Raw genomic sequence first — 25,917 nt, 5'->3', positions numbered from 1 at the left:
GAGTTCCGCTCTTGTTACCCATGCTGGAGTGCAATGGCGTGATCTCGGCTCACTGCAACCTCCGCCTCCTGGGTTCAGGCAGTTCTCCTGCGTCAGCCTCCTGAGTAGCTGGGATTACAGGCACGTGCCACCATGCCCAGCTAATTTTTTTGTATTTTTAGTAGAGATGGGGTTTCACCATGTTGACCAGGATGGTCTCGATCTCTTGAACATTACATTTATACAACGTGAGTATGGGTGGCTATAAGATTTGGGACAGATAAGTCAACCTGTTTACCTTGAGTTTAAACACAGGCAAGAGAACTGAGGCAAAAGGATTATCTTAGGTTTCTTCTGTGCCATTCTAGGATTTACAAAAGATTAAGTGGGTAAATATAGCCCTCTAGTGGTTCTGTTTTATGCTTACACTGTTAACCTTGGTGCATCTAAGCATTTCTCTAATGTTTACTGATTTTAAGAAACTGAGAAGAATCAGATTTTAATAATGTGAATGGAATAAAGAATATGGGGGAAAAGGTAATAGGGATACCTTATTATTCTAACAAAACATGTTTGGGTTAGTTTTCATGTTATAATGTGATAACCCAGAATATTTTTACTCTGCTTTACCATATCAGTGATTGAATTCAGATACTTTGGCAATGTATAAAATGATTACTATCATCAGATAATTTTAATTATGTGCATATCAAACTATAGGATAATTTTTTTTTTGAGATGGCCTCTCACTCTGTTGCCCAGGCTGGAGTGCAGCGGCACAATCTCAGCTCACTCCAACCTCTGCCTTCCAGGTTCAAGCGATTCTCCTGCCTCAGCCTCCTGAGGAGCTTAGATTACAGGTGCGTGCCACCATGCCCGGCTAATTTTTGTATTTTTAGTAGAGATGGGGTTTCACTATGTTGGCCAGGCTGGTCTTGAACTCCTAACCTCATGATCCACCTTCCTCTGCCTCCCAAAGTGCTGGGATTATAGGCTTGAGCCACCGTGCCCAGCCAACTATGGGAAAAATAAACTGAGATGGATGGTGGAGTTGATCATGTTATATCCATGCTATGAAATATATAGCTACTAATAAATTAGACTTTATTAGATTCTGAGATTATTGACCTGAAATTTATAATACAGCCTTAGGGAAAAACAAGTTGCATTATATATGCGTTATATATATACATATATACTTACTTCTTTTCCTCATTTTTGTTTATAAGAAAAAAGTGGAAGAAACCTTAAATACTTGTATGAATATATATTTGTATAAGCAGAGAAAAGCATAAGAAAGAATATGCACCAAAGAATACTGGTACGTTTAGGAGAGGGAGATTCGAAAGTAGGAAGGAGATTACTTCTTTATCACTAATATTTTAATTAAGGAGAAAAAATAAAAGGAGCCACAATGGAAAAACTTGAAGGGTCAACAGAAAACAGGGACCTTAACCTGAATAGTTTCAGAGGACTAAGACTGGCTTTTAATATCAGAACTGATTTCCAGCAGAAATCATTTAAGTCTGCTCCTGCACTGATTTCCTGAGTTTGTTTATTGTTTAATTGTGATGTGTGTGCTTGATAATCTCCTTAGACTGAAGACTGATACCCAAATAGGTTAAAATGTGTAGTGCTTGGTATTTCTTTTTGTTTTGCTAATAAGCTTTTCCCTTATTCTGGGAATTAAAATCCCTTCCTCTTTAGCCCAATTAAATTTGTTAAGGGAGGGCCTCTATGAAAAGGCCCTTCTTTGAGGTCTCTAAGTGGAAATGATTGGTCCTGAAAGATCTTTCCTCAGTAGCTCATAAAACAGTTCATAATTATCAAAGGCTTATTATGAAGGCTGTCTCAGTATCTTCCCTCCAAAATGCTAAGAAATAATTTAGGCAACAGTTCAGACTCTAAAAATGAAGATGGCTCGGTCTTTTCACAGACTGAACACAATATTGTTGCAAGTTACTTGATTATGGCAGGTATGGATGTTTAACAGTTATCTTTCTTTAGGGGGAAGAAAGGCAGAAGTTTTCAGCATAAGGAATGCATTGTTTCAAGTTCCATATTATTGGCCAACCTTAAGAAGTCATTTATCCGACTTGGCTTGCTCGTGTGGTAAATGAGGATGATGATATTCTATTTCTGGGCTGTAAAGATCAAATAAGAGAATGTGGGTGAAAGCATTAGTGATAGCCATTGTCGCGGGTTATTTTGATGTTTGATAATGTAAGAACAGTGAAGTGGGGCTGAGAAAAGTTTTCTATGTAATAAGTAGTTCTTTTATAAAAATCTATATATTTGGTTATTGCATTGTCAAAGTTTTTATTGGAGAAGAGCATGCACCATGGCAAAAATATATTTTTATATCATTTACTATTCTTATACATAATCCTCATATTTTTGTTCTTTGTGGTAGAATTTAGCTAAGGACTTAAAGGTTCTGGAAAGAAAAAGTCCTAAGAAGACAGATCAGAGTATATTGTCATTTAAGGACAGAGTTTGAAAATTCAGCTTGCTCTAGAATACTTATTGGAAAACTCTTGAATTTTGGATTTCATGTTTTAGTATATTTGCAACTGTGAGCAAGTTCCTTCTCCTTTTTGTTCTTCCATTTTCTCACCTGTAAAACAAGGATAAGAGTAAGTTACCTGTCATGATTGTCATAAGGCGTAAAATTAAATGATACATAAATGCCAATAGTAGGTGTTGGGCAAATATTTGTTTCTTTTTCCCTTTCCTCTGTACACACTCACTGATGTAAAGGATTGTTTGCAGAAAAAAACGGATGGGGGAAATGACAGTAGAAACTCTGTCTTTTGATTGTATCATTGAATTGTGTAACTTTTATATTGAGCAATCACTTAATTTTCAACTTTATACTCCGTAACAAGTTTTAGGAGTCACTGTATTATACTGGGTTCATTATTTTTTGGGTGGACTTTTATGAAAATTTCAAACATACTTAAAAGTAGAATGAAAAGTGTAACATATCATCCTATACCCAGTTTATAATTGTTTCGTTTCTTTCTTATAATTCAGCATATTACTTCCAGTGCTAGAAATTGTGAGTTCCTCAGTTAAGTTTTGTGATTTTAGTGACATGTTATCTCGTTCATTTGAATACCTCTGTATGATAAGTACTAAACAAGTACTAGTTTCTTTGTTATTGCAAAAAAGAGAGAAAAATCTCGTAACAATTACATGGAAATACTTTGTATACAAGTGTTTGGTTTAGTTTTTTGTAGATGACCAAAAAAAAAAAACCAAAAAGCAAAAACAAACAACCAGACCTATCCTTTTTTGACCTGGTAACAAAATTAGCATGCAGAAAATATTCTATTTAGTTATTATCCCTGTAACAGTAGTAGTAATAGTAATGTTACTACTGCTACCAATGTTATCATTTGAATACTTGCTATATACCAAGCACTGTTCTAAAACCTTGCACATACAGGATAATTCATCCTTACACTAATTCAGTAAGTTACTTTTCAGTTTTATTTCTCTAGTTTATACTGATGAAGAACTTAAGAATCTTGTCTAACACACACATCTGAGTAGCTACACCAGGATTTGAACCCAGGCATTTTGTTTCTAGAGCCCTCACATATAACTCCATGAGTCAGCTTTATCAAGGTATACAATGTGTATGTGTTGTTCACTTGTGTTTCTTGTGGAGCAACTGAAGGAAGCAGATCTGACCTCTTTATGCTTTTGTTCTGACCCTGTATCAAGCACCTATTTTTCTTTAGATCCCCTAACTTTCCTCCTTTAACAAAATCCACGTAAACTTGCAAATCAAAACCAAAAGTATGAGGAAAGGGTGTAGTGAAAGCATTTATTTCATTTGTTACTTTCACCAAGAGGCTGTTTAGATTTTTTATTTAATCTTTTATTTAGATTTTGGCTCCTATAAACTGTTACCAACTTCCAGTGCGACAGACATTTTGTTAATTTAGTGTCCTTGAGCACTCTCCCTTTCCCCAATTGAGGCCGGGAGGTAAGAGGACATGGTGAATTCGAGAATCTGAGATAAATCATTATGGATGAATCGTAAGATGAAGGGTGAGAGATATGTTGGAAATGATAGCTGAGTATCAGACAGTGATGAGCCATGTAAGTTTTAAAGGTGACAGGGAGTCACTAAAGGATTTGAAACCAGAGTGACATGATCTGATTTGCATTTTAGAAATGCGCTATAGTGGTATCTAAGAAACCACATAGGAGGACATTGCAGTGATTCTGAGGAGGGAATAATGGCAGTGGGGACAGAAAGAAGTAGATACATTCAAGAGCTAGAAGGTGGAATTGATGATTGGATGATAAGACTGTGGGAGGAGAGGAAGCATCAAAGATGACTCCTAGGTTTCTTTTTTTGAGCTACTGAATAGATGGTGATGGTCTTCATCAAGATAGAAACACACCTGGGGAAGAACAGGTTTGAGGCAGGTGAAAAAGTCTCTCAGTTCAGTTTGAGAGGTGTCCAGTAAAAAGCTGGACACATGGGTTTGAGTGTCCGGAGGCTGGAAAGTATCGGTATAGCCTTGGATATGAAGAAATCACTCAGAGTATGTGAAAAGAAAGGGGTCCAAGACAGAAGGTTGGACAATGCACATATTTAATGAGTCAGATGGGGAAAGAAAGGCCAGGAAGTAGATCAAGAAGGGTCTGTCCAAGAGATTGGATGGAAATCACAGAAGACAAGAGAAAAAAATGTTTCAAGGGTGAAAGAGAAGTCAACCTCAAGTGCTACGTAGCGTTTAGACTGACTGTGAGATGGGACTTAACTAAAACCTACTGACTAGGTGATCTATTGTTATACCCATTAGAAGACCTGCATCTGGGGAAACAAGGCAGAGTGTTTGGCACAGCTGCAGAGAGAATAGAGAAAAGCACGAAACTGTTTACTTCATACCCCCCATTATTTCTAAGACTCCCAGAATTATAGTTACTTTATTCTGGTTGTGTACTTGGTAGGCAGCAATTTACTGCACTGTTTTTATCTAACTTTTAAAAAATCATTGAATCTGTAGGTAGCCCAGAAAGATTCTTCATTAAATTCTTCAGAGTATTTTTGTATACATGCGACAATCGTAGATGCTAAAAATAAGGCCAAATTATCAAATTTGCTATCATTGTGTGCTAATTATCTTGAAGGAATGGTAGAAACTAAGCAATATGGGTTTTAGTTGTAGCCACTTGTTAAATAAATCTGCTGTATGTCACATAATCAAAAACCACAGAAATAATGAGGAGCCTGAAATCTACATGAAAAGACTAGGAAAAGTACCAGTTAAATTATATAGAGTCACGTAAGACTATATTATAAGCAAGTCATTCGGAAATTTAGGAAGGAGAGGATAGTGTGGATAGGAGAAGGGTTAAGAGCTTGAACTGAAGTTTGAAGGATGGATGGCATTTGGATAGGCAGAAGGAAGGAGCAGGATGCTCCAAGTGGGAGAAATATGAGTCAAGCATGGTGTATCTGGGACATAACTAGAATAGAGAGTTTGTTTCACAAGTGTAGAAATTTGCTTCTAGAGAGTGACAACAGATTGAGGCAAAGAACCTGGATATCAGGTTGGGACATTTGGATTTTATCCCACAGCCAGTGGAGAATATTACAAGTTCTCGAGAGGTGAAGAACCGTGGTTAATTCTATGTTATAGCAAGCTGATTCTGCCAGAAGCAAGGAGGGGAAAAGAACAGGAATCTGGAAGGTTAGCATAACAGGCTAAGATGGAAGTTCTGAATGAAGTGCCAAGATATGATAAAAGTTTTTACTGAGCTGGTATTGTTGTATGTTGGTGCTTGGAAACTGTCCTTCTCTGACAGTAGTTGGGGATTGATCACCAAGTAATTCTTGACGAGGAATTCAACTCTATTCCTGCTTGTTGCACAACCCTCCTTTAGTCTCTAATAATCCAGTAATGATTCTAGTTTCTTGGCTGAAATCTGTTCACACCCCAGCCCCCACACCCCGTTAGGACCTAGTATGGCCCATATCTGGCTTTTGCCCTTTACAGCATGTAGGGGATGTTGAACATGCACATCCAGTACACTCAACAATACTCCTCAGTGTAAATTAATGCAGTGGCATTCTGGTTGATAAGTGTAGTTATCCGTCCGCCTCAGTGCAACCACTCTGGGGCACTGACAACAATGAGGTCCTGAACCTGCAAGCAAACAGTCAAGAACTTGATTAGGTTGGTATCAGCTGTGAGGCTTCTCTATGAACCAAAAAGCTGACTCAACTTCCTCTCTGGATAGTCAAGTCTTGTAGTATGCATTCTTCTATCAGGGTAGTGGTGTGGGTGTGTGTGTGTTGGATGAAGAATTTGGACATGTTGAGTTTCAAGAAATACTGGAATAGTCATACAATTTTACATATGGTAAATGCTTAGTAAATGTTTAATGACAATGAGTTGAAGGAAAAGAGAAGATGTGGAACTGGAACTTGTGTCATGGCTGGAAATAGTGACAAAAATGCTGTCAGGATAGTATAATAATTGAAGCTTGATAAAGGCAACTATAGAAAAAGAAGAGCCCCAGGACCCAGGAAGGAAGAGGAGGAAGTAAAGCTGCCAAAAAGACGGTATGGTCAGTCACACATTCGTCCTAAAAATCAGCAGGAATGGTAAGAAAGCCAATGAAGGAAGGTCAAGGACAGAACACTCAATAGTGATGACATTAAAACCAGCCTTCAGTGCTGGCTTGTGCAACTGGCAGATTCTTTGCGTTTTAAGTTTCTTATTTCACAGAAGGGATGTGAAGATGTTACACACAGTTTTAAGAACAGCAGGAGCTCTTCAAATAAATGAACTAAAATAGATCTGTTATGTTTTTAAAGGGGCTTAAATATTTAATTCTGAGTCTACTTTGAAACATTCAAATTAACCAAAATGCATCATATTTTTTGTGTGTGTTTTCAGGTATGATAAGTATTCTCAGCAACATAATAGTTCTGGGCATCTTCATTAAGTACAAGGAACTTCGGACACCCACAAATGCAATTATTATTAACCTTGCTGTTACTGATATAGGGGTCAGTAGCATTGGCTATCCCATGTCTGCTGCCTCAGATCTGTACGGAAGTTGGAAATTTGGATATGCAGGCTGTCAGGTATTGGAGATTATTAGAACGAAAGCAAAATAAATAGATTAAAGAAATGTAAATTTAAATGTCTAAAAAGAATCCCAAGAGTTTAAATCGAATAAGATATTGTAGGATAATAGATATAGTGCTTCTATGGAAAACAACTTCAGAAGTGACTAGGAATATATTCTTTAATAAGAGAAATAAAATTACTAACCATTGTTACATTTTCCAAATTCTCCCAATCCAAAGGAAGAAACAAACAAAACAACTAGCATTCAACTGAGTGAGAAGAGTGCTGATTTACATATTCAGATGAAATTTGCATATTGCAAATTTGGAAATAAATACCCTGCTTTCATCTGAAACAATAAAGCATTTAGTGATTTAATCATAATATGGAAGATAGTTAAGCTACCATGTTGTTGAATTTTTTCCTAAAGAATGTCCTCCATGAGAATTGTTACTAAATGTATTTGTTATTTTTTACTAAAAAGAAAATGTATTAATAGTAATTTGCTTTAAGACATTAGGCAAATATTACTTTTGGCCTAATTCCTTTAACAGTTTACTATCATAAGCTAAAAACTATAGGGAATAATGTCGTAGTGAATATACAATATCCACATAAGTTCCAATCAGTTTTGTGAAATCTTAATGTTTTGAAATCTGTGCTTCAGATTGTTTTTCTTTTTAAAGATCTAAAACTATACAGATACTGATACAAAAGTGCTGTCAGGATAGTATGATAATTGAAGCTTGATAAAGGCAACTATAGAAAAAGAAGAGCCCCAGGCCCCAGGAAGGAAGAGGAGGAAGTTAAGCTGCCAAAAAGATATCTTACTCTTCCCATGAATGTTTTTCTATCTTATATGTGTGCATGTAAACCAGATACTGTCTGAATACTTTAGGTTTTGTGTAAATGATATCAATTGTTTGCATTATGCAATTTCCTTTCATTGTTAGATATTATGTTTTTGAGGTTTATGTTGATGGATATGGCTGTAAGTCATTCATTTTAACTGCTATATAATATTCCATTTTATGAACATAGCCCAAATGTACTTTTTCATTTTACTCTTAGAGGACATTTGTTCCCATTTTTTTTCTATCACAGACAAGACTTCAGTAAATGTTCTTATATATGTTTCCTTCTGCAATATGTGAGTTTCTCTAGACACATTGCCTAGGAGTGGAATGATTAAGTTGTAGAGAATGTTCATCTTGAACTTTATCAGAAGTAGCCAAATTGCTGTCCAAAATAGTTATTCAAATTATGAGAACGTCTATTACCCCACATTCTTCTTAACACTTGGGATTGTCAGACTTTTAAATTTTCATTTTCATGAGTGTGAAATGCCATCTGATAATCAGTATTTTTTTGAAGATTTATTGTGGTCATATGTCTAATGTTATAAATACTCAAATGCCAATAGGCTTGTGTGAATAACCCATTCATCATCTGGTCATTTTTCTATTGAGTTGTCTTTTCCTCCTGTTGACTTGCCCATCTTCAGAGTACTAGTCTTTTGCTGGTTTGTGGTTGTTTTGCATTCTGTTTATAGAGTGTTGTACAGAAATTTCACTGTAAGTCTTAAAATTTTCAAAAGGTTCATTTTAGTTAATAAAATTACAAACTACTTTCCATAAATTCTTTTATTAAACAAGTTACAATTTGATAATGAAAATATATTTTAAAGTAGTAAAGTAAAAAACATTTAGTATATTTGAGATATATTCTAACAACAGTACAAAAATCTAAATGTTTCTTGGGAGGGTGTTTAGAATGGTAGAGTCTTTTCAATTTTGGTTTTCAGGTGTATGCTGGATTGAATATTTTTTTTGGAATGGCAAGCATTGGATTACTCACGGTCGTGGCTGCGGACCGATATCTGACCATCTGCCTTCCTGACATAGGTATAGCACTTTTCTCAGCTTTCTTAATGAATCCATTTCTTGACTAATGACCACTTAATATATATATGCTAATATATAAACCTAATGGTTTGTAGTTAGGGTCAATCTTATTTCTTTGGCAATAATTGTTCAAATGTTTCAATGGCTTCCTATTGTACTTAGAATAAAATCCAAATTTCATAAGGCCACTCGCACTTTGGGGCACAGACCAAGCCCAGAACGAGGCCTTCGTATTTGCTGTTTTCCTAGGTCTGGAAAGTTCCTCTTCCTGCTTATCCTCTGGTTGATTCTTTTCTCATTTAGGTTTCAGCTTAAATGTCATTTTTTCCAGAATGTGAACTTATGTAGGTAGGCTTGGTAAAAAGGGAGAATATATTTATTACTTTTATTTGGAGTTGCATCCATGTTTTGGCTCCTAAGGCCAACTAAAGTGCTCTGTAAAGAATTTACTTGCTAACACTTATGAATCAAGCAAGTTTAAAACAGTGAGTCCCATCAATGGCAAATGATGCTAGTATTTTCTATACTTGATAATAGGGAGAAGAATGACCACCAGTACTTACATCATCATGATTCTGGGAGCCTGGATTAATGGCCTGTTTTGGGCTTTGATGCCTATCGTTGGGTGGGCTAGTTATGCCCCAGATCCTACTGGTGCTACCTGTACCATAAACTGGAGGAAAAATGATAGGTAAGAGGCGAGTTTACATGTTATAATCAAATGCTTCTAAGGTAGACATTTTCTCACCCTTTCAAATTTAAGCTCAGATCATGTGTTCCTCATACAGAGACAGCAAAGTGCTTACTTGGTAGTAATGATGTGATTCTAGCAAAAGTCAGAATTGAGAAAAGTGACTTACGCTTGTTTGCAAGTAAAGGTCTTCCAGCTCCCTTTCTCTCCCTTACCCCATTCCTTCCTTCCTGCCCAGTGTTCCCTCTTAAGGCAGCAACGCAGGATACCAATCACCCTTCCAATATCTGCACATTCTCAAAGGTAGGATCATGAGCAGGGAAAGGGTTAGTGAAGCTAGACAGAGTGTACAGCTCTGGCAAGAGCCCAGGCTGCCTCCTTGCTGTCTTTTTGGGATGGTCTGGTGTTTAAGCACATTCTGAGAACTGCGCAGCAAAAGTAGAAGCACTGCAAAGATTTGCCTGCTAGTTAGTAAGGCTTCTGTGAATTTTCCAGGAACAAGAGGATAATTTAGTTCATTACAAGAAATGAAGGATGACATAAAAACTTCTAAAATCTCAAACCAGAAAATTTCTAAATCTCAAACCAGATCTAAATCTAAAGTATTTTCTGTAGATTCAAAAAGTAAAGGCTGGGCACAGGGGTTCATGACTGTAATCCCGGCACTCTGTGAGGCTGGGGTGGGAAGATCACTTTAGTCCAGGAGTTTGAGACCAACCTGGGCAACATATTGAGAACCTGTCTTAAAAAAAAAAAAAAAAAAAAAAAAGAGGAAAAAAATTAGCTGGATGTCGTGGTGTAAGCCAGTGGTCTCAGCTACTCAGCAGGCTGAAGTGGAGATTGGTTTCAGCTGGGGAGTTTAAAGCTACAGTGAGACGTGATTGCACCACTGTACTCCAGCCTGGGTGACAGAGCGAGATTCTGACTTGAAAACAATTTAAAGTAAATAATTTAGGCTCTATAGGCCAGATGGTCTCTATCACAACTCTTCAACTCTGACATCATCCTGTAAAAGCAGCCATAGCCAATATGTAAATGAGGGCACATGGCTGTGTTTCAATAAAACTTTATTTACAAAGATGAGTGATGGGCTAGAATAGGCCTATAGTCCATAGTTTCCCAATTCTTGGGAACTAATTCAAAATTAGTCAAATATACTTCTTAACTGTATGAACTAAAAGTCAAATATACTTCTTAAACTGCTTAACAATATAATGACTACGAGTGTTATTTTAAATAATTATCTCCTCTTTCCTCTTTCCCCATTTAGTACATTAAATGGCAATCATGATTGCCTTTTCTTATTTTCAGATCTTTTGTGTCTTACACCATGGCAGTTATTGCAATAAATTTTATTGTGCCCTTGACAGTGATGTTTTACTGCTATTACCATGTCACACTATTCATCAAACATCACACTACCAGTGACTGCACTGAGTCCCTCAACAGAGACTGGTCAGATCAGATAGATGTAACAAAGGTAAGAGGTCAAATTCCTTGAAAAATTGTCATGGAGCTATTACCCACTCATAGTTGAGAGTCCCTGGTACCACCACAGTCTTCTCTCCCTCATCTCCAATTCTCACTCCTCCGCTTTTTCTTCTGTGTTTGCCTCATTTCTTTTTTTGTTTTTGTTTTCATTTTTTTTTTTGAAATGGAGTTTCGCTTTTATTGTCCAGGCTGCTGTGCAATGGCATGATCTAGGCTCACTGCAACCTCTGCCTCCTGGGTTCAAGTGATTCTCCTGCTTCAGGCTCCTGAATAGCTGGGATTACAGGCATCTGCTGCCACGCCCAGCTAATTATTTTGTATTTTTAGTAGAGACAGGGTTTCACCATGTTGGCCAGGCTGGTCTCAAACTCGTAACCTCAGGTGATCCACCCGTCTCGGTCTCCCAAAATGTTGGGATTACAGTCATGAGCCACTGCGCCCATCCACTTGCCTCCTTATTTCTGAATGATATGCTGTTTGCTCTTTTGGGTATTTTTGTTTGCCATCATCTCTTGATTTCCTACTATGGATGATGAAGTTTTATTCTCTTACACCACCTACTTGCTTGCCCAACTCTTCCTCCACACCTTTCTCTCTCCTTCCCTGTCAGTATAATGTTAACAATATCTGGCTAAAGAGGCTCTTTCTGTGCTCTCAGTATGTTTAAACACACCACAGAAGTGATGCACTTTATCCTCTTCTTGAAGCCATCCTCCTGGTTCCCTGGGGCCTTTTGCTCTGGTTTGAATTGGTTTCTCCTGAGGACTGCTGCTCAGGAAGCCAACATCCTCAGGTCTCCCTTCATCACCAGCTCAGGATGCTTTTGCCTCCTTCCAGGATCAAATCCCCTGTTTTCCGGAATGCTTGTCTTCCTTTTTCTTTCTTCTTAGTTTATTTTCTCTGTTTTGGTAGAACACATTCTCCAATTAATTCCTGAGGTTACAGGAGAGGTAAATTTTTTAAGACTTTGCATAACTGAAAATGCCTTAATTTTACTATCATATATGACTGATTGTTTGCCTGGTCTAGAATTCTAGGGGCAAAAGTAATATTCAGAGTTTTGAAGGCATTGCTCTATAGTCTCCTAATTTCCAGCACTGCTGCTACAAAAGCTGATGGCATTCTAGTGGCTGATGCTCTGTGGTGATCTGTGGGTTCTCTCTGGAAGCTTGTAGGATCTTCTCTATGTCTCCAGTTTTCTGAAAATGTAAACTGATGGGCCTTGGTATGAGTATTTATCCGGTGCTAGGTACTTGGTGAGTACTTTCAGGTAGAGACTCTGGTCTTCCTCTTCTAGGAGATTTCTAGTATGATTTTTCTGATGATTCCCGTCCCTGTGTTTTTTCTTTCCTCTTTACCTGGAATTCTTTTATTTGGATATTTCATCTTCTAGATTTATCTACTAATTTTCTTAAATTTTATCTCCCATATTGTCTATTTTTGTTTGTTTCTTTTGTGGTGTTTGTTTTTGTTTCTACTTTCTGGGAGATTTCCTCAACCGTATCTAGATCTAGCATAAGAGTGAGGAAAGTGAAGGCCAACCCTTGGGTGCAAAATTCAAGCAAGCACTAAAAAATTCATTAATTAAAAAAAGTAGTTTAATCTAGTACTTAAAAAAACAATATTGGGCTGGGTGTGGTGGCTCACGCCTATAATCTCAGCACTTTGGGAGGCCGAGGTAGGAAGATCACCTGAGGTTGGGAGTTTGAGACCAGCCTGACCAATATGGAGAAGCCCCATCTCTACTAAAAATACAAAATTAGCTAAGCATGGTGGTGCATGCCTGTAATCCCAGCTACTTGTGAGGCTGAGCCAGGAGAATTGCATGAGCCTGGGAGGTGGAGTTTGCAGTCAGTCGAGATTGCGCCATTGCACTTCAGCCTGGGCAACAAGAGCAAAACTCTGTCTCAAACAAAAAACCAAAAAAAAAAAACAAAACAAAACAATATTAGTATAAAAATTATGTTGAACAAAATACAAATTTTAAATAAAAACAGGATCTGACCCTGCACTTAGATAATTTACCTGATTAACCTCCCCTGATCCCAGTCTGATAATATCACACAACATTTCTGTTACATTTTTAACATTCTACTCTCAACTTTTACAGATAGGATAAAAACCATTTTTAAAAAAAATTTCCAACTTTTGTTTTAAGTTCAGGGGTACATGTACAGGATATATAGGTTTGTTGCACAGGTAAACATGTGCCATGGTGGTTTGCCGCACAGATCATCCCAGGTTTAAGCCCAGCATCCGTTAGCTATTCTTCCTGATCCTCTCCCTCCTCCCTCCCTCAGCCCTCTGACAGGCCCCAGTGTGTGTTTCTTGCCCTCGTGTATCTATGTGTTCTCATCATTTAGCTCCCACTTATAAGTGAGAACATCTGGTCTTTGGTTTTCTGTTCCTGCATTAGTTTGCTAATGATAGTGGCCTCCAGCTCCACTGATGTCTCTGCAAAGGACATGATCTTATTCCTTTTTTATGGCTGCCTGGTATTCCATGATGTATATGTACCACATTTTCTTTATCCAGTCTATCATTGATGAGAATTTAGGTTCATTCCATGTCATGTCCATGATTGCTATTGTGAATAATGCTGCAATAAACATACACGTGCATGTGTCTTTATAATAGAATAATTTATATTCCTTTGGGTATATACTCAGTAAAATAATGGCTGGATCAAATGGAATTTCTGTCTTTAGGTCTTTGAGGAATTGTCACACAATCTTCCACAATGGTTGAACTAAGTTATACTCCTACCAAACAGTGTCATAGTATTTTCCACAGCCTCAACAGCATCTGTTATTTTTTGACTTTTTATTAATAGCCATTCTGACTGTGTGAGATGGTATCTCATTGTGGTTTTGATTTGCATTTCTCTAATGATCAGTGATGAGCTTTTTTTTTTCATGTTTGTTGGCTGCATGTATGTCTTCTTTTGAGAAATGCCTGTTCATATCCCTTGCCTACTTTTTAATGGGTTTGCTTGTTTTTTCTTATAAATTTGTTTAAGTTCCTTATAAATGCTGGATGTTAGACCTTTGTCAGATGAACAGATTGCAAAAATTTTCTTCTATTCTGTAGGTTGTCTGTTTTCTCTATTTATAGTTTCTTTTGCTGTACAGAATCTCTTTAGTTTAATTAGATCTTATTTGTCAATTTTTGCTTCTGTTGCAGTTGCTTTTGGCATCTTCATCATGAAATCTTTGCCTGTACCTATGTCCTGACTGGTATTGCGTAGGTTCTCTTCTAGAGTTAAAAACCATTTTTATTGCTAAAACAGCTATTTTACACTCTATTCTCTCCTTGTTTTATGGATGTATATCTTCTGTTATTTCTGTGATATTATGTATACATTTATATTTCCTTCTGTTTACCACATATTTTTGTTTCCCCTCAGTTCCTGCACTGTTTTTTTTTCTTTGCCTGTCACCATAAAAGTTTTCTTAATGTCTGGTGGTCAATGATTGTCCGCTCTTACTTAAGAGTGATGCATTAAAAATGTTGATTGTAAGTATGGAGATGCTCAGTGAAATGTTTCTTTTGGGAGAATTTCTAATTGTCTCTGGAGGTATTATTATTATTATGATCATCATCACTGTCATCTGCTAATCAAAACAACAACAACAACAACAACTTTCTAACTTCCATACTCAGTCTGGAAACAAATATCCTCTCTTGAGCTCAGTGAATTCTAGCACAGGCCGTTTCTGCTGGAAATATATTACATACAATGCAGATAATTTTGTAAAGAAGCTCTCTTGTACCTTGTTTAAATGGAAAATTATATTTTTTGTGTTGCTTCCTCCTGATTGCCTTCTAAAATGATGGAATCGAAATTTGGGGGAATTTCTAACTGTCTAGGTATTTTATTCTGGGCAGATCAGTTTCTTTCATGTTTCTGGGTAGGAGGTAAAAGTCTATCTCCAAGTTTTTTCACACTCAGTGCAGGGAGTGGTCAGCACACAGATACCCCTCTTTTCAGTACAGTACTAAAGTGCTTAGCTGAACCTGGTGTCCCTGTGTCCTGAGTTAACCAAATTAGCCTTTTTAAAAATATATATACTGAGCCTCTGGAAGTCTTCTAGGGAGAGGAAGAGGAAGTTATTCAGTAGACTGAGTGTACAGGGAGAAAAATTTGGAAGTCTAACTATTTTCTTTTCTTTGTAGATTTCAACCAGTTCTATCTTGAGCTCCAAAGGCACCCCCACATCCAGAGTTTTCTGGTACCTTTTGTTACTAGACTTTCTGTAGCTCTGTAGTAGGGATTGATCTGTATCTGGTTTTCCCTCATAGTTGGCTTTTTAACATTATTTATTTACTTTTTTATAAAATTATTTTCATGTTTCTTACGTAATTTGCCACTTGTTCAATGGTCGTTGTTTCCATTAAAAAAATATATTGTCTAATCTCTGATTCTCTGTCCTCATGGGTTTATGTCTTCTTTAACCTCTATTCCATAATTTTAGCAGGCAATCCAGAGAAGCAATATAAAAATATAATTTTTCCATTGAAACAGGATACAAGAAAGCTCCCTTACAAAATTATCTGCACTGTGTATAACATTTATCCAGCAGAAATGGCCTGTGTTAGAATTCATGGAGCTCAAGATAGGATTGTATTTGTTTCCAGATTGAGTTTAGAAAGTTAGAAAGTTATATTTTAGTTTAGCAGATAATTCCAGTAAGAGCAAATAATAATGATGGTGATAATAATAGTAATAGCCATGCCAGCAGTTCACAGCACAATGACTTGAAGTGGGGTGGGGTGGGTTTTCATCAGTCTTTCATTCAAGTTAGCTTTTATACTCTCCCCTAGCATACAGAAAGAAAAAGGGCATCTTTTACATGTGTGTAACATTCTTAAAAGCAATGTTATATATTCTTGATATATCCATTTCTCAAGGTCTCATCATCACAGATGACTTCAAGCACCTGAACAAAGAACATTGAAGGCAAAAACTCAGCTATTTCCTTTATGTCATCTCAACAACATAAACATATTCAAATTCCATCTGAGATAGATTTTTACCCTACTTTAGATATATTTATATTTAAATTTTCTAAATATTGGGCTTGGTGGATATTTATTTCTTTACAGATGTCTGTGATAATGATCTGCATGTTTCTGGTGGCATGGTCCCCTTATTCCATCGTGTGCTTATGGGCTTCTTTTGGTGACCCAAAGAATATTCCTCCTGCCATGGCCATCATAGCTCCATTGTTTGCAAAATCTTCTACATTCTACAACCCCTGCATTTATGTGGTTGCTAATAAAAAGTAAGTAATGTCTAAAATGCTTGCAAATACAAAATAAAACTGATATAAAAAGAATGTTAAGACTTTTTGGGAGAGAAGTGACAGAAACCCACTTTCATCTAGCATAAAGGTTATTTGGCTCATGTGACTGGAGCAGCATCTAGGACCTTGAATGTCTAGAGCTCCAGATTTGTAACAGACTCTTCCCAAATAGTGGCAGAGATTATCGTGGGCAACTCAAGACCAAAGTTCTACCAGCTAAGCATCCCCAAATGCCAATGCATCTCAGATAGCTCTCTGGCAGAAAAGCTCCTGGAATGTTAGTGGTTAGCTTGGTTCAAATGGTTTCCCCACCCCCAAATACATGGAATAGTGGTTTCCAAAGAACAGAGTTATTCTATTACTGGAAAATAGACAAGGCAATATTGGGCTCCCTTGGTGGGTAGTATAGATGTATGTTTACAAGAAAGAAGACATATCATTCAAATACAAGAGAAAAGTTCAGTGCCAACATAAAAGGCTTCAGGATACTAGACAATTCTTCCCTCCTCTCTTTTTTGGATTTCTCAGCAAAGTGTTCCTTTCCTGCCTTCTCCATGAAGTTTAGATTGTTTCATTTGTGTTACTGCTGGAAAGATGGAATAAATCAATCTACTGTGCTTAAATATTTGGCCAGAAAATTTCAGCAGAAGTTAGGTAATTTTATCCTGGAATGACAATGTTTGGGAAACAGCTTTAGCTACAGGTATGTGAAGAAACAAAATTTTACAGACCAAACAGACCACATAAGAAGAATGAAGAACACATTTTAAAATCAGAATCTGCTGGTAGTTCTTTTGGAAAATTCAGTCATTCCCAAGCTCCCTTAATTTCAACTGGCCTTTGCTGGGAAGAACAGAGGCATGAAACACATGTTGTTAGTTCAAATAAACAACTCATGGCATCTGACATTAGAAGCATCCTTTTAAATATATATAAATATTTACTTTTATTAGATGTCTTCAATCTATAGAATCAACAATACAAAATTGGCCTTTAACTGTACCATATACCTTATATATTTATACAGGTTCTCAACAGGAAATCTATAGACTCAACAGACAAAATTGGTCTTTAAATGTACCATATACTTTATGTATTTATAAAGGTTCTCAACAGGATATATTAAAGTTGGAGGCAGCAATCTATCCAGAGATGTAAATTAACAGTAGTGGTATCAGCCATTTTTAAAATGCTTTAGAAGTTTCAAATCATTATGAGTTAATGTCAGATTTTTTTTTTTTTAATTGTAGGTTTCGGAGGGCGATGCTTGCCATGTTAAAATGTCAGACTCACCAAACAATGCCTGTGACAAGTGTTTTACCAATGGATATATCTCAAAACCCACTGGCTTCTGGAAGAATCTGAAAGGAGAGAAAAGGACATACTATCAAAACATTGTAGTTTTTGGCAATGCTTTTATTTTAAATATGAGTCAATTTAGATCACATGCAGACATAGATCATTGTCCTGTTAGACTGTAAGTTCCTCAGGTGCACTCATGCTTCTTTTGCTTGTACCTTGGCTGCTGTAGTGCATGCTTCTGTATATCCTGATATGTCAACTTATTGCTTATCTCCTTGGATGAATTAGGGATCCGAGGTTAAGGCCCCTTGTCTTTCTCCCTATTATGGCAGGCATTACACTGCACTGATGACCTTTAACTTCGCTGGCTCCTCCATTGGAATAGAAGCAGTCACTTACTTAATGTTAGAATAAATTAATAAAAACAATAATAATTAATAATTCTAGATAATTATGAAATTATATTGGATGTTCCCTGTTAGAATAGAAAGCATTTTTGAATTTCAACATTTTAGTATTTAAATCAATTATTAACTTATGTTATTAAATAAAAATAATCAAATGAATATTAAACATGATGGTTTCTAAATAAAATGTCAATTCATATATATATAATATGGCATTATAACCTCTGTGCATATTTTTATGTTTTCTGAAAATTTTCTTATCATTTTGTGCATATCTACTCCATATATTTGCCACCAGAGTTAACATCAATGAGAGTGGAGATTTTTATGTTTGCTCTCTGATGGATCCTTAGCACATGTACCCAGTGCTGTCTGGTATGTAGTAGGTAGTCAATAAATATTTTTTCAATGTTGAATGAATTTGGAGACTCACATATTTGTCATTTTAAATGACTATTAAGCATAGTACAATATACCATTGTTTATATAGCAGACAATTAAATTGCTTTCCAATTTTTAGTTTCATGGATGTATCACTGAGAACATTTTAGTATAAATATATTTTTTCTTTTGGAGAAGTTATTCTATTTGAGTGGTTTTTTTCAGATTAGAAATACTAGATACAAATACAAAAACACTATATTGTTGCTAGTTTGCTTTCTGGAAAGATAGAATTAGTTTACACTGATACTGGCAGTATCTAAGTGAGCTTTTCACTGCATATTCCTGCGAATAGTGCTGTATATATTTAAATTATGACTTATATACTCAAACTCAAATTCATTTTACTTCACATTTCTTTAACTGCTGGTGAGGCTGTTTATCTTTGCATATTGTATTTTTTAATCTCTATTTTATCTCCTTGTAAATTGTCTCTTTAGCATATTAAGTACACTCAAGGCATTAATTTTATGTATACAGTCCTCTATTTATATGGAAAGGTAAACTGCTATAGTAATCTCCTACCTTATCTCCTCACTTTCTGACTTTCCCACAGCAATCAATACATACAATTGCAAATCAATACAACTTCATAGCTAACCTTTTAAAAATAAAGTTCCAGTGTCCAAAGTCTTTAGCTAGAAAACCTTCACTTGCCCACCAAGTTAAGTATAAACCCCTCAGCTGGATTTTCAAGGCCCTCTTTAACATACCCCCCAAAGGGACTTTTCAGCTTTTTGTCTTTCTTCATGGCTAAATAAAATGTTTAGTGTTCCCAGAGAGTTTCGAATGCTTTGTGTCGCTAGCTCTTTGCTCATCCTGTCTACTGTAGCTGAACCTTTTTACAGGAAGAGTATAGGGAAGTCTGTGCCCAAAGTCCCAAAGCCATTAAAAGGCCAGGACAACATCTGTAATAACGTCTAGAAAAATGGACTCAAGAGTTCCAGTTTGCAAGGCCATGAACTCATTTCCAGTGATAAGAAATATAAAGGAGTTCAATGGTGTACAGTACTTATATTTCAATGCTATCTTATCAATTAATTTGCTTATATGATAAAACTAGGAAGACCTGGCTTTGGTTACATAGTTCCCTCTGACCTCTTAGTTTACTAATTTCTGATGTTTTTATCTTTAAACAATGATTCTATACTCAATTTGGCACATCTTGCCTCTGTGTAAGTCTTGACATCCGTGAAATTAATAATTCAAAAAATCTCTTGGTCATTTGGCGATCAGAGCTTTACCCATCCTATTTCTCCTTCCTCTTGTGCTCAAAAACTCAGTTAGGGCCATCACCTCTCACTGCATCTCCAGCACTGGGAAACCTGAGGGTTGTTCTTAAATCCCTTCTTCATCCCTACACCTAATCAATCATTTCTCTCACCTGGATGTTTCCTGAAGCTGCATTATCCTAACTATTTCCAGCACAGCAGTCAAGGCTGTAGCCTGATGGCTGCTCTCCTGGACTATGATCACAGACATCCACCCGAAGCCTCCTCCTTTCTTGCTGCTTGCTCTATCTAAACCTTTCCTCCACACAGCCACCAGAGAATTCTTCCTAAAAGGATAAGCTGATGTGCCACTCCCAAGTCTAACTTTTATTGCTTCCATTGCCTATAGGCTGAGTGTAAGCTCTCCATCCAGTCGAAGGGTTTCCTTGAAAACATCACCCCCACTTACCTCTCCAGCTTTATCTTTTTTAACTTCCTGCCTCAAAATCTTATGCCTGAGCAACAAGAAGTGCTTGCAGTTCTCTGAAGACAATACACTCATTCTCTCTTCTCTCCCTTTGTTTCCACTATTCCCTTTGCTTGCAATGCCCCTTTTTGGATTTTCCCATAATGCATCATCATGCACCCTGTAAACGGCAGCCAGGCACCACCCACCTTAGGAAGTCTTGCTTGACTAACATAAGCTGAGTTTGATGTTCTTTTCTTGTCCTTCTTGAGTACTCTGTTCCTCTTTTTCTCATGTGAGTTCTTTATGTGTAATAACTGTCTTGTTCATCTTTGTATCCCTCAGTGCTCCGCAGAGAGTAAGTACTCAGTAAATATTTGAGGAACAAATGAATTGTGCAGAATCTGGAAACCTGCAGTGTTTTATTTTAATTGAGCGCAGTTTGTCAGACTATGGTTCTTATATGAATTCTATTAGTTTTCAACATTTCCTGTAATATGCTTATTTTTATAGATTTAATTTTCTTATTAAAAAGTTTTTAGTTTAAGGAGGATGGTTAGAAGGGACCACTAAGAAGGTTAAATGACATATATTTATTACTTAAATCCTTGAGTGACTCTGTGAATTCTCATTTTATGTGTGTGGAGATAGTTTTAAATTTAATTACATATAATTCATATTTTCTGATAGAGCCTAATATAGCTAAAAGAATTAGAGTCGATCTTCAAAGATGGCTTTGATGCAGATAACTTGGGAAACTATTGAACAGAGATAGTTGCCTGCATTAAAAATAATTGTGCTGGGATAAACCTTCCTCACACTGAGATGATCTAGAAGAGTCTTAGAACACATTCTCACTGGAGAACTTAGTCCTGCCACAGGAGTGGTTGGTTGAAGCAGTTTCCCCTTAAAATCTATGCAATGGACTTGTTTTACTTTATTTTTAGAGGTAACCAGTATGTGGCAACATCAATAACTCTTTTCTAAATCATTCTTTTGTCATGTGCCTCTATTTTTAAAACTAAATTTTGTAAAACAATTAGTTATGCATGCTGGCAAAAACCAAATGTAAAACGTTTTATAATGTTATAACAGGTAAATAATCTACAGAATTTTCTAGCATCTGCCAGGATCAAATTACTTTTAACATTAAGTATATTTTGAAGGTGCAGCGGCAAGTACATCCAGAGGAAAGGGATTTAATAGGCATTTCCTTGCAAATCAAGCTATGGGTAACTATTGAAATTGCTTGTCATGTGTTTTGATTTTCATTTTCCTTAGAATGTGTTACTTTGCTGAAAATGTATTCAAAGGCTGGGTCAATTGATCTCTTGCAGGATACACTTGAAGGTTAAGTAACTACAGATCTCAGCTAATCCTGTGTAATCTGCTGTTACTAAATGGCTGTTTGCATTCCGGGCACACCAGTTTCTGAATGCTTAGGATTTGGTACCTTTTGTTTAAATAACCTCTGAAAGGAGTGATGCATCTCTTTGCATGTCTGTGCATTGTCCTTAGCATTTTGGAAGGAGTGGGCTCTTCGTGTCCTTCACAGTGCACCTGTGATTATCACGGCAGAAATGACGGCTTGGGATCAAGGTATGCTCCTCTGCTTGCTACTAAATGTTCTCATTATTTTGACAAAAAGGACCCAAACCAGAGAGCCTACTTTTGAAAGCAAATGTTTGAGGATCAGAAATCACAGAAGAGAAGGTTTAATATCCATAAACTTTAACTTCATTGTATTAATACTGGTCACCTACTCCTTCACTGTTTTCATTTCGAGCAGTTTGACTCTTAAAGGCCTCAAGTTATTGGAAATTTCTAAACACATTCTGTGTTACCAAATTTTTTTTTATGCTCATGTTCGCAAAATGTTGCTTGAGGTCAAACCATTTAAAGGTGTGTGGCCAGCTCAGCCCTTGATTATAGAAAGCCTAAGAGGGCAGGGCTGAACAGGAGCTGAGGGACATGCCCACATCCTTTGCTTTCGGGGCTCTCCACTTCCTTTGAGGATTATTTGGCAGGAAGGAAGATCTCAAGCGTAAACTTAGAGAGGTTAATAGAATATTTCATTTTAAGCTGATTGAATTTACAAAGTAAAGAAGATTGAAAAAAAAAATACTGTCTGTTGCAGACACTGAAGGATCCTCAGAAGTTATTCAATCTCTAGGTTGCTTTAGCATCTACTTGTGTAATGAGAATAGTTATTTGCTTATAATGTGCATGAGACCTTTTAGATATGTGAAATGCAAAACAGAACTCTTGCTAGCTAAACACGGTAGAACTTGAATTTTTTTTGAGAGGGTATTTAATAACAAAATCAGACTATTTGTGACTTGGTTGAAGTAAATGTGAGTCTTAGACAAAATAATTTGTGAAAAGAATTGCCCAATTTACTTACGTCTTATAACTTTAAACAAATAAATAATAACTAAGACATATTTGTTAAAAGCTTATCTTGTTATTGTGTAAATTTTACTTAACCAATTCTTGGTATTTTTTGAGATATTCACTGGGTGGTTAAAGATGATAAAGAGAATGTAGCAAATTAAAGACCTACTTGCCCAGAGATGTTCAGCAGTGAAGATCAGGCCAGGCTACTTTTGAGAAACAATCACAGAAATGTTTCCTGCTCCGTGGTGACCCCATTATTGATGGATTTTATAAAAATTATAGAATATTAGCTCTGGTAAGAAATAATCTAGTTCAACCCCTTGTCAGTTTATACATGAAGAAACTAAACTGTACGGAGACCAAGTGACTTGCCCTAGGTTATATAATTGTGTGGATGTAGCTAAGTTGGTAAAGATGCTAGATCTTTTTGTGTACACACTAGGCTTTCTTCTATGATAGCATGCTGAAATACTTTCTTAATGAGTAGCAACTGGTATAAAGTAGCACTGAAATCTGTGATACAAAATAGAGATGAAAAGTAAGAGATATCCCTAGAGTATCTGAAAGATTCCATGAGGTCTTCTCCTGAAGTTATAGAAAGGAGATAACACATTGCAGCTTTATGCTGCTTACATTTGTATACGTTATGAGCAGCTTTTCAGAGCCACCGATTTAATATGATTTTCACTAAAGGGTGAAATTTTTTTCACGCTTTTTATTGCAATTATGTACTGAATTTATTGCATGCTATATTTTGTATATTTTGCAAAACTTCTTATTGTTCATTTTTAGTAATTCAGATGAGTATATCATAGGAGACAAATAGGTCTTTTCCAGGCTAAAATGAATCTAAATTCTCAGATTCCTCATACTTTAAATTTACACATGGGACAGTGTTGTTTTTCTTTTTTCTTTCTTTCTTTCTTTTTTTTCTATTTTGAGATGGAGTCTTACTCTGTCACCCAGGCTGGAGCGCAGTGGCGCAATATTGGTTCACTGCAAACTCTGCCTCCTGGGTTCGAGCGATTCTCCCACCTCAGCCTCTGGAGTAGCTGGGATTACAGGCATCCACCACCACACCTGGCTAATTTTTGTATTTTTAGTGGAGATGAGGGTTCCCCATGTTGGCCAGGCTGGTCTCGAGCTCCTGACCTCAAGTGATTCACCTGCTTTGGCCTCCCAAAGTGCTGGAATTACAGCCACCTTGCCCAGCTGGCACAATGTTGTTTTTCTATGTCTGTTTTATATGTGCCAACAAACAAGATCAAAATGTGATTTGCTCAAGGTCAACTCCTAATTTCTGGTTTATTCCTTAAGCAGAAAGCAATGTGCAAGTCACATTGTTAAAACAGAGCTCAACTTTAAATGTGTACTGTGAACACTTGTTTTTTTCTTTCACCTAAATAAATTATCCTCTTGAAAAGTATTGATTTATGATTTTAACAGGCGATTCTTTTAAAATGGGCCATTTCCTAAACAGGTGCACTTTGAAGATGGACAGAAGTGGTTTTGAAAGGTGGCTGCAAAACCCACTAGTTGGGTGACCTTGGGAAGTTACTGAATGTTGGTGGGCCTCAGTTACTTTCCATGTAAAACCGAGGTTATTGACAGTAACAGCAAACACCTACCGAGTATATAATATGTTGTAAAGTTTCACATCCATTGTAACTAATCTCATAACAGTGCCATATGGGAAAATGAGGTTGAGACACTGGTGAAGTGGCTTTGCATGACCACAGAAGAGGTGGCAGACCTTAGACCCTGGATTGTTTTGATCCAAGATCAGTGTGACTCTAAGGCGCTTTTACCTGTTACCCAATATCTGCCTCCTGGGGTTGTTGTGATGATTAAATAAAGTCATGGATGTGACCTTGTTGAGCAGGGCTTGCATGTGAAGATCTTCATAAATGTTAGGTTGAACCACATGAAATTGCTGATATTTGATTATTTTTTACTATCTTGGCTATTTTATATGGTTCAACCCAAAAGTAGCTGTTGTCACAATGAAGAAGAAGATGATGCACTATTAGAGAACAGGTTAACCAGAATAAATATTTTTTGAACACTAATAGGGAATAAAAATTTATATATATTGAGATGGAGTCTCACTTTGTCACCCAGGCTGGAGTGCCGGGGTGCGATCTTGGCTTACTGCTACCTCCACCTCCTGGGTTCAAGCGATTCTCCTGCCTCAGCCTCTTGCGTAGTTGGGACAACAGGTGCCTGCCACCACGACCAGCTAATTTTTGTATTTTTAGTGAGGTGGGGTTTAACCATATTGGCCAGGATGGTCTCCACTCCTGACTGCAAGTGATCTGCCCATCTTGGCCTCCCAAAGTGCTGGGATTACAGGTATGAGCCACTGCCTGGCTGAAAATTGATATTTTTCAAATGAGAAATATTTTTTTTCAAATGGGTGTTGGAGAGTGAGTTTCCTCACATTGCTCTTTTTGTGACACTAGGTTGGTGCTATGTAACGACATGGATATGAATGAGCTCCCTACAAACCTCCCCGTGGATACCGTGAAGCTTCGTATAGAGAAGACTGTTATCCGCAGAATCTCTGCAGAGGCCTTCTATTACCTAGTAGAGCTTCAGTACCTCTGGGTGACTTACAATTCCGTGGCCAGCATTGACCCCAGCAGTTTTTACAACCTGAAGCAGCTGCATGAGTTGCGTTTGGATGGAAATTCTCTGGCTGCTTTTCCTTGGGTGTCTCTGCTGGACATGCCCCTTCTGAGGACCCTGGATTTGCACAATAACAGAATAACCAGTGTGCCAAACGATGCACTCAAGTATCTGAAGAACCTTGCCTACTTGGATTTATCAAGCAACAGACTCACCACATTGCCACCAGATTTCCTGGCGAGCTGGTCTCATTTAGCTACAACACCTTCTGGAGGCTTGGACGTTTCCCCAAGCAGGGTTATTCTTGGTAAGCTTGCGAGCCTCTGGGCTTTTCATCTATAGATAGTCTGCTATGCATAGCTTTTGTTGTCCAGTCTTTTAAAATCTATTGGATTTGGTTTTTTACTCTGTGATTGCAATTTTAGTGGAATAGTACCTTATTGGTTAACGTAGGTCAAATTACCTCTTTCCCCTGTGTAAATTGTAAGGTGTGTGTGTGTGTGTGTGCACGCATGCCTGTGTGTACATACATGTGTGAAGAAAGTAGAGGAGAACTTGCATCAGAAATGGAGAGAGGACCATTTCTCG

General features: G+C 37.0%; 2 protein-coding genes across 3 annotated transcripts in view; both read left to right on the top strand.

Annotated features, from left to right (window-relative positions):
* Positions 1-1,798: 1,798 nt before the first annotated feature.
* Positions 1,799-18,602, top strand: RRH (retinal pigment epithelium-derived rhodopsin homolog). Its single transcript, XM_002745490.7, has 7 exons — positions 1,799-1,955; positions 6,909-7,099; positions 8,890-8,989; positions 9,527-9,680; positions 10,992-11,160; positions 16,278-16,456; positions 17,728-18,602. Exons 1-7 carry the CDS (start codon positions 1,850-1,852, stop codon positions 17,840-17,842), a joined length of 1,014 nt encoding a protein of 337 aa, XP_002745536.1. The 5' UTR covers positions 1,799-1,849; the 3' UTR covers positions 17,843-18,602.
* Positions 18,603-21,684: 3,082 nt separating this feature from the next.
* The window catches only part of LRIT3 (leucine rich repeat, Ig-like and transmembrane domains 3), a 28,180-nt gene continuing 23,947 nt past the window's right edge, over positions 21,685-25,917 (top strand). Inside the window, exons 1-2 of one of the 2 annotated variants that reach the window (XM_003732451.6) lie at positions 21,685-21,903; positions 25,164-25,636. In XM_003732451.6, coding sequence (XP_003732499.3) covers positions 21,788-21,903; positions 25,164-25,636 — 589 coding nt within the window. In that variant the 5' untranslated portion in view covers positions 21,685-21,787. Of the gene's footprint in view, positions 21,904-24,930; positions 25,054-25,163; positions 25,637-25,917 lie in introns of those variants that run through there. The other variant, XM_054253066.2, reaches the window with a different exon arrangement.

The sequence above is a fragment of the Callithrix jacchus genome, chromosome 3 (genome assembly GCF_049354715.1).
Source record: "Callithrix jacchus isolate 240 chromosome 3, calJac240_pri, whole genome shotgun sequence".
NCBI classification, from domain to species: domain Eukaryota; kingdom Metazoa; phylum Chordata; class Mammalia; order Primates; family Cebidae; genus Callithrix; species Callithrix jacchus.
Note: the sequence above shows the minus strand (reverse complement) of the source record. Positions and strands in the feature narration are given on the sequence as shown.

What these genes read in the sequence shown, in the direction of transcription:
- RRH (XM_002745490.7), top strand. Translation starts at nt 1,850, where the DNA reads ATGCTAAGAAATAATTTAGGCAACAGTTCAGACTCTAAAAATGAAGAT. An exon ending in AAGTTACTTGATTATGGCAG is followed by an intron (nt 1,956 to 6,908) that starts GTATGGATGTTT and finishes GTGTGTTTTCAG; the next exon opens with GTATGATAAGTATTCTCAGC. An exon ending in CATCTGCCTTCCTGACATAG is followed by an intron (nt 8,990 to 9,526) that starts GTATAGCACTTT and finishes ACTTGATAATAG; the next exon opens with GGAGAAGAATGACCACCAGT.